Below are 11,819 nucleotides of genomic sequence, written 5' to 3'. Positions count from 1 at the left end.
CTTCGGCGACTGTTGGAAACATGTAGAATAGAGAAGAAATCAGGAATTGAGGATGTCTGTTGGAGAGAAAGAATGATGATGTATATCATCATCATCATCTTCTTCTTCTGAGATTAAAAGTAATATATGAAGAAGCAATCTCACTTTTCAATACTTACTCTTGTCCAAAAACAAAATAAAATAAAATGATGAAATCCCACCACCTTCATCTCTTATCTTTCTTTATCAAAGGAATATAAAATAGTATGATTAATTTAACTATTAGGATATTGATGATACTTTGTATGATTAGATTAGCGGTGAAAGCATCATGTCCTCTCTTAATAAAGTCTTGATAGTCGTTCAATACATCAGAATGATATCGATCGATAATTGATCCTAACATCATCATATATAAGAAATAGGATCTTCCAAACATGAGATTAGATTAGACAAATCAGAACAACTATTCTCTTAGTCATCTTTTTAATCTACACACAAATATTTACTAATATATCTCACATTTATGTGAAATTTAATCAAACTAGTTAGGATTAATATATATATATACACACTAAATTTGACATCAATTTAACACACAAGACTCACTCAAACTTATTAAAGTATGAGCCAATCCAACAAATCTCACCGGATTTTTCTAATTCTCTTAGTCATTTTTCAAATCTCTCTTTACAACGTCAGTATTTACTAACACCATCTACGGAATATGTCTATTTACTTCTATTTACTAACGCCATAACCATCTACAGAATAAGTCATTTGCTTACACTTACTCATCGTCGCCGTCAGGCAACCGAAAGCTCACCCTCCTTGGTCCACTCTCACATCAGCTGAAAGAAACCCGTCGGCCATGACCGTGTTCGTCTCTCTCTTGTTTGTCTACTTCGTTGTTCCCTCTCTCTCTCTCTCTCTCTCTCTCTCTCTCTCTCTTCTTCGCTACTGTCTCCTACCAGTGATCAGAGGTGGAGGTAGGTGTTCAAGATCTGGCTCTCAAAGAGGCAATATGAAGGAAGGTGGAATGATGACATTAGACAGTTTTCCACTTTATTCCAGAGAAGGGCAAGTTGCAGCTAACCTTATTTTCATCAAATTTCACACTGTGATGACAGAAAGAATAAATGTTTCCAACAGGGTAGGACAAATCTACCTCCTAATAATAATGATAATAATAATAATAATAATAAAGACAATAATAGTAATAATAATAACTCTGGGCATGTGAATCCTGAAGACATTTGGAGCTTTAATCTTGTGTGCAGTTAAAACAACTGCAGAAAAGGTCATGAGAAGAGAATGATTTGTCACATTCAGTAGTAGCTTATGGTTACAAAGTAATAATTTCATAGTAGGTTAGAAGGGCCCTAATGTTGCATATACAAACTCTTGCAGCATTTCTATACCATGCCGATGCTAAATAAAAGTTGCTGATAAGAGATAATGCGGACTACCTTCGTTGCTAAAAAGGTCACCAAGCCAGTGACAACAAAGGGGCCAATCAACTACTGGTAGGAGAAGAGGGCATTAAGTTGTGATCAACTACAATGCCTCTTATGTTTCTCTACAAATCTGAATCCATGCCCTTGTAAAAGAAATTATCTGCAATGCCTGGACCCTGGGAACTCACTGCTTCACATACTGGATCTCAGCATTCTCTCTCAACCATTCAAGCACCTTTGCTCCCTCCAGGACATCCTGGACCTGAAAATGTCAAAAATAAATAAATAAATAAAACAAAAATCATAATTTTTGTGATTTTCTTTAGATTTTATCTATTTGCATTGGCCAGAAAAGCTAGCTGCTGGCTCAGGACTATGAACAAAATCTATAACCACAAGTCACAGGACTTCGGTCTGATAATAATATATGCCCAAAATAATAATCATGCTATATTCACAAAAATCTCTCATATTAGTCTTGGGCCAGTTTACCGAAAGGTATTTGCAATAGGTAATCCTCCTCAGGTGGGTAATCTCACAATCATTTCTCAAAAAAATCACAAACTTAGGCACATGCACTTATTGCATTCATAGAATTAACTACAAATTTGCTAATTATGTATGTAATCCAGAAAATTGCATCAAGTTTCTACCATTAACTGAAATAGAAAAGATTGTGATAAACAAGAGGAAAAACAAAAACCTGCTCTCGCACACGCTCCTCATCATACTCTTGATTATGGCCTTTGAACTCTGAGATAGAATTCTCAACCTCTTTAACAAGCTCCTCAGTCGAAAACTGCAAAATATTTTACACACAAGTTTGGAGTTATAACCTAACATAATCATAAGTAATAATTATTCAGCATTCCTGCACACAGTTGAAGTAATTTTGTTCGCTTACTTCCACTATGGAGAAACTGTTACTGTAGACTCAAGAATGCTTATGTACTTATCTATTCACATGGCAAGCATCCACAAGCTACATAAGGCACACATCATAACAGCACACATTATATAAAAAAAACCAGTTGCAAATAAGCAAGAGACAAGCACCAAAAAGGCCTGAGCAAATAATCGTTAATCCAATTTTATGAGATTAATTTAAGAAAGAAGGAAGAAATTATTTTCCAACAATTCAGCATTGCCAACAATAATACAAAAGTTGAATGTACTCAAAACCTAAGTCTGGCTATCCATTCAAGGGATCTATAAATACCCCCAACAATTAAACCAAATCTGACCTCAATGGGTCTGAAGTCAAATAAAAAAAACAAAAAATGTTCCATGTGCTGTGGGAGGTTATGAAGTTTGTCTTAAATCCGTGGCTTTTAGTTATATTAAAAAAATATTGTCTTATTTTAAAGTGCTTGAGATATCTGTAGAATTCTCCATGATAATTTGCCCCAAATAAAGTATAAAAACATTCTGGAAGCATACAAACACTACAGCAAGTTATAATTTAATTGAAAATGTCAGAAAATTTTTCAACACTATTCAGCTAGGACACCAGCAAGTTCATATCATGATTAGCTCCACAATTATCAATAGCACATGCTTTATAAAGCATCCTATATAGGACAGTGGTATGGCAAGATATATACAAATTCCTTTTATCAAAAGAGAGAGTTAGTTAATCTGAAGTTTACCAGAATCCAATAGAATGCTCAAGATGCTCACTAAGCCAGTTCAAGGTGCAAAAACAGGAGCATTTTATTCGAAAGAATCCAACAGGCAAGTCACAACTGACCAAAGAATCCAAAATAAAGAGTATATAAAACGGAAGGTTGAGAACATACCTGCAAATTTTCACACTTGAATATCTCACCGACAGCTAGCATTTGTTTTATTATCTTTGAAATATTCTCCTTCTCGTTGTTGATGAACTGACCTACTGCCCTTTCACTTGAAAGAGATGCTAGTTGGCTTTCATTTATTTTCTTCTCCACCTATTGAGCAGTTGTAAGAATTTGGGGTAAAGGTCAAAGAAAGGAAAATTCAATTCATTCTTTGACCTGTAGCTGCAAGAGTTTGGCTCCGTATAGCTGTCTTCCTTGTTCTTCCAACAAGGATTTAGGAATATCAACTTCAACAATCTGAAAATATTGGGGCAATGGATCACTTTATTACCCCAAATAATCATCAAAATTAGGAAGAGAAACAGGCTAGAGTAGGATAGATTGTCTGTCTAGACAAGATGAAACAATAACACCCATCTTTGCTTTTTGAACAACAACATGTGGAACTTCCAGTGAGTAAAAAAATAAGAGAAAATGAAGACTAAATTGCATCTGTAACAAGCAAGAAACCTTGCTCAGTTGATCCAGAATTGCATTATCCGTTGCTTGTTCTATCACAGTTTGCTCAACTTCTTTACATCTCTGCAGTATTGCTTCTCGAACCTGTGAAACGCATTGCAAAAGAATCAAAGATAAAGAAATATTATACAAAAATATTATGTACTTGAAGCATGATATCATCGTCATGAGAAAAAATCTGCAACCATTTGTATTAGGGCCATACTCAGTAGTTAATTAGCAGTACTGTATCCTCAAGCAAAAAATAACCTCATATTTTATAATTTAGCCTTTAGACAAAAATAAATCTTCTTTGAGTACTAATGTGACCTACAATGAATAAATAAAGCAACCTGATCCAAAGAATTGCATCCAGGAAGGACATTTTCAGCAAGAGAGTCATCCAGTTGTGGTAAATCTCTGTAGAAAAGCTCTTTGCACTCAACCTAAAATTTTGTGGACAAAAAGAAAATCATATATTTATTAGTTAATCAAACAATATCTGCAGCAAAATTGTAACAAGATACTCATTCAAAAGCTTCTACTAAAAATAGCTTATACATAAAAGAAAAGAAAATTATGCAGAAAAATGGTTAACTGCAAATTAACATTGGAACTTTCTGTTGTGTACTGCCATTTTTGTTATTTGATTTGTATGCCGTTGGCATGTTTGCAGTTACTAGGTTGTAATAAACCAACAGATCAAAATAAAGATTATGCCAGTAGAAGGAAGCAAGATCAGGAAAGTGGGGTTAGCCACTTGATTTTGATCCTTTAACCTAAAAGCAAAACTAGGCAATTTAATATATGTCTTGAGTAATACTTTAGATATGACAAGATAGAGAGAGTTTTCTTAAAGTCAAGATAGAGAGAGTTTTTGTCCTAAATATGGGTTGTCCTAAAATTTGAGTATAACATTTGCCTCATAGAGATGGGGCATAGTAACTGAACTAAAAGAGTATTCGGCACCTCTATCTACTAGGCTTAGAAATCCCTATACAGTCCAAGGCTGAAAGGGAATCAGCAGATGTGATGTCTAAGGTCATAGTAATTTGTTACTTCCAGAAAAATTAACTCACAGTAAATTGAGCACGGACGCCTCGAAGATTTTCCTGTTCCCATGATTCTGGAAACTGAAGGGGAAATGATTTTGTTTCACCTTGTCGAATCCCAATAATTGAATCAAGAAACCCAGGCAGGAGGTTATCACTCTCTTCGGTATCCAAATGGAATCCTAGACCGATTCAAAATAGAGTTAGTTCGTAAGTCAGTGGATGGGGTTTTACAAACAATAATATAAATGTAACAAGAAGATAAAAGCCTGAAATTGCAAGCAAGCAAGCAGACCTTTTGTCTCAGCAGATGGGATTTTTTCACCTTCAGACTCATCTTGTCCAATGGTTTTTGCAAATATATCAAGGACCACAAGATCGCCAATCTAAGAAGTTCCAAACATATGTCAGTAGTAAGCTCAATAATTGAGACAGACAGTTACATTTAAGGAATGGTCGAAAAGCAACATCCACATTTTTACATTATCTATTTTCAATTTCCACCAAATATATCTTATATATTCAGACTCAGTAAAAGATAGGGAAGGTTTTTAAGATTTACATAAGAAAGGTATTGCAAACAAAAAATATATAAAATCAAAATGGGGGTATAAACTAAGAATAATCAAACACATCATGAACTTATATTACTGAGATATTTGAGAGGAAAGTGGACCTATCAGACAAAAGCTTATCAGAGCTATGACAATAATTGAAAATTTTACGCATAGCAAATTTAGCATGAATAGAGATCAAAATCAAAGCATGCCCAAAAAATTGAAGGTAAAGAATTATCCAAAGATATATTATCCTTTTAACATTTCCACCATCGTGGATTCACTTTGGCATGAAGTGGAGACACTCTGCTGCTATTCTGCTAACAGTGTAGTAAATGTGCAGTAAATCTACACAAGATTGGAATTAAAAAGGGGAGAATGTTCTATAGACAAGCAATCATTCACAGCCATGCTGAAGGCCAAGCTACCAAGAAAGCAGTGTCACGGACTTAGTTGGAATTGCCAAAGTCGTGAGGCACCCTTGCGGCAATGACGCAAACTTAGCTTGCGTTGCCTAAGTCGCGCCTCGCCCTTGCGATATATGTCTGCAAAGATCAGCCCACTTGCAACCTCTCGTAGGTCCCGAAGGACCTGTAAAAGAGAAAGTTGATTAGTTTGAAGAACGAGCGACGGACAAGTCCTAACGTCTCGCGAAATGAGGAAGCTTTACAAGCAATTCAGCGAGCACCTTGCGTGCATAAGAGAAAAAAGGGAGAGGAGGAAACAAGGACTTTAGAAGGTTGAACGAACAGCTGCAAGTTCACAAACAGATGCTCACCGGGTGCCGGGCGCGAACACAAGTTCCCGTCAAGGTAACGTGCGAACTTGTGGAAGATTGTTCAACGCTCGACACTATACCGAAGCCCCATCCCCCATGGTGCCACCGGGGTGGTTCCAGAGTGCTGAGATGGCTGACGTTTCGCGTGCAGCAACGGGCTGCAGAAAACATCCCGTGGCAAACGAAAACGGAGCTGTTTTGGGCTGTTTTGCTCGGTTCGGCGAGCGGTTGTACTGTAGCGCTGCAACTTGTTCGAACTTACATTTTTACAAGCAAAAGGACATAAAACAAAGCCAAAACATGCTGCCACGCAGCTGTACATGTAAACACAAACGACGAACGATTCGTTGAACAGAGTTGTTGCGGGTGCCCGACGACCGTTCGTGATAGCAGGGTCATCATTCACTATGGGACTCAGGATTAGTAAAGGAAAAACATTTTGATAAAGCCTGAAATAGAACTAAAAACATAAATTAAAGGAGAAATACACTGGGATTGTCTGGAAAAGCCAATAAAATTAGTGAAACCAATTAAAGGAATATCACAAAAGTTGGCTTTGCTCAAACTTATTTGTCTTTGTACATTGATTTTTGAGAGACCAAAATAATGCAGGAACCAACTACCACTATAATTATTTGTCCACTGAAAGCTTCTTGTGTGAATAGGTACCTTAAATAGATAACTTCTACAAAGTAGCTATAGCTAAGTACACACAGGTGTTACAAGATAATGTCATGTATATGCAGATTCAAAAAAACATAGACGGGAAATGGACTGACTTATTAATGAGAAAAGCCCTCGAAACACTTTTTAATATAGAAAAATAAAATAATGAGGAGCAATAAAATTACAATGATGAAACTTGACAATACAACTCACCTTCTAACATGAGAAAGAAAAGGAACTGCATAAGTGACAGAAGATATAAATGAGAAAGAGCATCGTGTTCTTACAATATTTAAAGCCTGTGATGATTAGATTGAGACTAAAGTTCCATAATTGTGTCTATTTCCAAGAATGGAGGTTTTTTTAATTGCAAACAAGTAAATGTCAAATCATAGGACACACAAAAATGTGATCCATATACTAAGTAAAGCATGATAATTTATCTTCTAGACAAAGTTACAGTGGAAACTATGGCCCTTCAGCTCACCACCAAATGGAGAAACTTTTGAAGTGTTATAACCACAATAACCAAATTCAGCTTAAAGGCTCAAAGATTATGTATATACTTAATTAAAAGAAAATTGCATGACCAATAGTTCAAAATAAGAAATTGTACAAGTATAAAAGTTGGTATTGTAGGCAAGAAAAAAAAAGGAATCCAAAGTAAAAGTTCATCGATGATGATACCTGCAAACCCCTATCAGTTACAATTCTCAGCAAACCTAGAGCCTTGTGACGCCGTTGTAGCTCTCTTTCAGAGGCACTTTGAGCTTCAATGATATTGTCTATCTCGACAACAATCTTCAATTTTTTGTATTTATTCTCTGACAGCCATTTGACTTCAGGAGCCACATCAGCCACAACTTCATATCTGAGAGATTGAACGTAATTTATTTATAATACTTGTAAAAGATCTATCAGAGAGACAGAAAACAAAGCTAGAAAATAAAAATTGTCAACCATCAAATTTTCTTTATGCATGAGAAAAATTATTAGTAAAAGTGTTCATGTTCCCCTGTTCTAAGGATGCTCGGTGATGCTCAACTTTGAATATATATATATATATATATATATATATAACCATATATAAAGATTAATATAATTATCCATGGTAATCCGAATATAATTATGATATTGTGTAAGCATGCAATTAGCAGAACACATGCTGACAATAGTGCTAGCCTTCAACTAGCTTTTGATGTGTTAGTACAAGACACTCCTTGATAGGAAGATCCATAAATTGTTATGGTGGAACAATTGAAAGAAACAGGAATCAGAGAGATGCAATGGAAAAAGATTTAACAATTAGGTTGACCAACCTGAAGGCATCTTGGAGAGAGAAGACATCATACATCTCAGAGAACTTAGTTACGATCCGCACGGAATCCTTCAGAGCCCTTCCCTCCACCTAGAAAGTTTTCAATAAGCAACAGCAACATATGCTTATTTGAAACATAAAATGTAGCTAGAATATAATTAGTTATTCAAGCATGGAGTCATGGTTAGGTGAATTAACTATAGTCAACACAAGGGAAATTTATCAATATAATAGGTTATTAACAGAGAACATATCATGCTGCATTGTCTTCGAAATAATTTGAGGTACCTCCTCATCTTGTACCAAGTATATAAGTTGGTACTTCAGGAATATGCGTATGAGAAATGACAAAAAAACTCAGAAATTGAGATATGAAGACAGTATCAGTCCAAGATTTTGTAAGCAAGACAAGAAAATCAGAAATTGAGATATGAAGACAGTATCAGTCCAAGATTTTATAAGCAAGACTGTTATATTATCAAATAATCTGCAGAACAGAATGTAGATAATATATTGATGAAGACTCTCCACTTTTTTTCTCAAAGTACATTCCACTTGAAGCCCATTCTCACTATCCATCTTCTATGTTCAAGGTTTGGCACCTCACAAGTGACAGAGTTATCAATGTCAAAACACAAGTTTGACATGTGAATTATAAAGCTTTATGAGAATTATCATATATTAAATAACAACCATCACAAGCCCTATTTCAGCAAAATGATGTTAAAATATTTCATTCAGAAACTGTTTCTTTATTTTGATACAGTGTATATCTAACAAGCTAAGCAAACTTTACATACCGAAGCCATGGCCTGTGGAAGTGTTTTCTTCAAAGTTGCTTCAATAGCAGCCTGCTGCACATTGTTTCCACCAATGTAGTTCACAAGTATATTTTCTGGAACCTTCTTTCCAGGACGAAATCCAGGAATCTAGATAGAATGACTTTGATCAGACATGGTTAGTTATTTTACATTCTTACCTTTGCATCACACTGGTAATTGCCACATTTGGGGCTATTCCAAGAGAGACACAGGTAGATTATACAAGCAGCTACAAATTATAACTAAAATATTATTTCTTTAAGATTGAAAATGCATTCTTTCAGTAAAGCAAGCAGAAACCACAAGTCATTGCCCTAATAACCGATTTGAATGCTTTGCCAAGTAGAAATAATGGCTACAGGATTGTCCAATGAATCAGAATATTTGGGTGTGGATGCCATGGCTGGAAGGAGGATAACAGCAATAGCAAATCATTTAATTTTTAGTAATAGGAAGAAACATGAGAAAACCATATGCTGATGCCTTGGTGAGATTCCCCCAGATATTGATATGAAAGCAAGATATTCAAAATGGGCAGTATATCCAACATCTACTGCTTGGTAGAGAATAAGGAAGCAAAAAAGTGGTCCTTGGAGATGACAAGCATCTCTGGTTTTTAAGGAACAAGTTTCACAGAAATGAGCACTGAGTACCTTTGCTTGCTTAGCAAATTCATCTAAGACTTTTCTGTAGCATTGTTGGCATACTGCTGGAGGAACTTCTACACTTAATCTAACCTGCTAAAGACATTAGCAATTAGAGAATAGGGGCACATCACCAGAAAGCACAAGATGATGAGTAATTAACCAGAAATTTCACAAAAGCTGGGTGCAAAATAAGTAAGACCTATCAATACTCTTACATTTTATTATTTAACTGTTCACTTATAAAGCAAACATTAAATTGCCATAACCAACTATTTCTTCAGATATTTATTTGAAAATCAACCTTGCCAACCATTTTTTTTCCTTCACAAAGTCCTTAAGCTCGTTATCATAATAGTTCCAAATGGCGCTAGAAACAAAATTCAAAATTCCAATGTCATTGGGTCATAGGCACATATATCTGGGAATCAACTGAAGTGATAGGAACCGTGAGTCAACTACAATCGTGTACTTTTTTATATTTAGTGATTGTAAATATACCTATGCCCTAACCACAGTCTAATAATATTGGATGATTATTAAAATAAGCAACAGGAGAGCTTCATCACCAGACCCTATTAGTAACATGTGACAGGCTGACAGAATGGTTTCCCAAGAAAGCTAATAATTCTAAATGCTTTACAGGGTTTCCCGAGAAGAGCCTAACTTTTGACAATCCCTTCACGTACAGTCAGGTGTGAAGTATAAACATGTAATTCGTCTACCTTAACTACAGAAACTAAAGTTTCAAGGGTCTTAAGTACCAGTAGACAGAATTGAGATAATCTGTAAAATTCTAGAGCCAACATGCTGAATGAACTCGAGCAAGAGACATGAAAAGCAATAAAGCTTCCACTTTGATTAAAAGAGCAAGAAGCTAACTTCTTGGTAACGAGGAAATAATGCCCTATAGGAAAATAAAAGAAAAGAACTAACACTGGAGTTAGGCTCCTTCGTCTCGGTGACAAGAACATCGGCTGGAGACCGATCTTTCCCCGTTTTCTGCACAGCAACCGCGCTAGCCGAGACATGGAACGGCCTCCAATTCCGCGAGGGATGCGAGAAAAAACCCGGTAGCGAATGGGACCGGGAAGAAATGCGTATAGGGAAGCGCGGGGGGGAAAGGCTCGAGGAGAAGGAGAGGGTTTGGGGGATGGAGACGGGGTAGAGCGAGGGGCGAGAGAGAGTGGGCAAGAGGAGGCGGAGTGCGGAGTTTAGGAGTACGGCCTCCATCAGCAAGAAACAAGGAGCGATGGGAAGGAGAAGAAAAGATAACGGAAGGCGTGGGGTGTATACCGCATCGCCGCTTTAAGATTCGGATTTAGACGAAACTTCACCTTTGACAGAAATCACGACAAGAGAGGCGGGCCAAAATATCAAAGGGCACACATCTCGACGCGAAACCAAAACCGAAACCGTCAATAAATACATTTTTTGACGTCATAAACACGTGCTGAATCGACGCGCCTTGATAGATAGTGCACGAAGTGCAACCTCGATCAGGTGATCCAATTGGATGATCCCATTAAGGTTCGCTACCACAATCAACATTGAATTTTAACCTTATAAACTAAATAACAATATTACAGGCCATACATAATCCACGAAATATTTTCTTCTTTCCATTCCATATGACCCAGAGGTTTTCGTAGATCCAGGATCATGTTTCTGAAATGGAGGCAGATGTTGCAGACCAGGCCATAATCTCGGTAACTGTTAGGCCAGTTAAAGAGCCCGCTCGATATTGAGATAGTGGCATGAACAAACTGAACACATGCCAAAGGGACACTTCGAACCGGAGAAAATAGAGAGAACATGATCCAATCAAAGGCGATACTTGATGGTGGGTCTCACATGCTACCAACGAATCCGCCAAGCCACAAAGAAAAAAGGGAAAAGTGATTTTGCATTCCTATTCTGGAAAATAATGTATTTATATTTTAGGTTTTTTTAATGTAACCCAATAAATTTGGAGGGGTGTAAACGTAATATTATGCAACCACCTTTCTCGTGAATAACTCCAACGCTTCGTCCACGTGGGATCGGGAAAGGCCACCGAAACGCAAACATTGGGACGGACCAGATCGTTCTGGAAACAAAACCGAACGGTGGATGATCCCACCGAGCGTGCGGGGCTCCCATGCGTGTTCACGGAGTAGACCCGCGGCCGCGAATCCTCTCCGTCAGCGCCATATTTAAACCGCCTCCTTCGCCGAGGGTTTCTTTGCCGGGCAGAGCAGAGCGTGGGGA

General features: G+C 37.0%; 1 protein-coding gene across 3 annotated transcripts; it reads right to left on the bottom strand.

The window, feature by feature from the left end:
* Positions 1-1,219: 1,219 nt before the first annotated feature.
* LOC135651822 (trigger factor-like protein TIG, Chloroplastic) lies at positions 1,220-10,848 on the bottom strand. Of its 3 annotated transcripts, none has more exons than XM_065172296.1 (13): positions 10,506-10,848; positions 9,579-9,665; positions 8,905-9,033; positions 8,106-8,194; positions 7,474-7,657; positions 5,081-5,171; positions 4,813-4,967; positions 4,087-4,179; positions 3,746-3,838; positions 3,452-3,532; positions 3,236-3,385; positions 2,140-2,235; positions 1,220-1,698 (listed from the first exon to the last, which is right to left on the bottom strand). In XM_065172296.1, the coding sequence occupies exons 1-13, from the start codon at positions 10,800-10,802 to the stop codon at positions 1,621-1,623; spliced, it is 1,623 nt and encodes a 540-aa protein (XP_065028368.1). In that variant the 5' UTR covers positions 10,803-10,848; the 3' UTR covers positions 1,220-1,620. The 3 variants fall into 3 exon arrangements, with proteins under 3 accessions (XP_065028368.1, XP_065028369.1, XP_065028370.1); XM_065172297.1 differs by having other exon boundaries at positions 9,579-9,662; positions 10,506-10,847; XM_065172298.1 differs by lacking the exon at positions 9,579-9,665.
* Positions 10,849-11,819: the final 971 nt, after the last annotated feature.

The sequence above is a fragment of the Musa acuminata genome, chromosome BXJ3-10 (assembly GCF_036884655.1).
Source record: "Musa acuminata AAA Group cultivar baxijiao chromosome BXJ3-10, Cavendish_Baxijiao_AAA, whole genome shotgun sequence".
Taxonomy (NCBI): Eukaryota; Viridiplantae; Streptophyta; class Magnoliopsida; order Zingiberales; family Musaceae; genus Musa; species Musa acuminata.
Note: the sequence above shows the minus strand (reverse complement) of the source record. Positions and strands in the feature narration are given on the sequence as shown.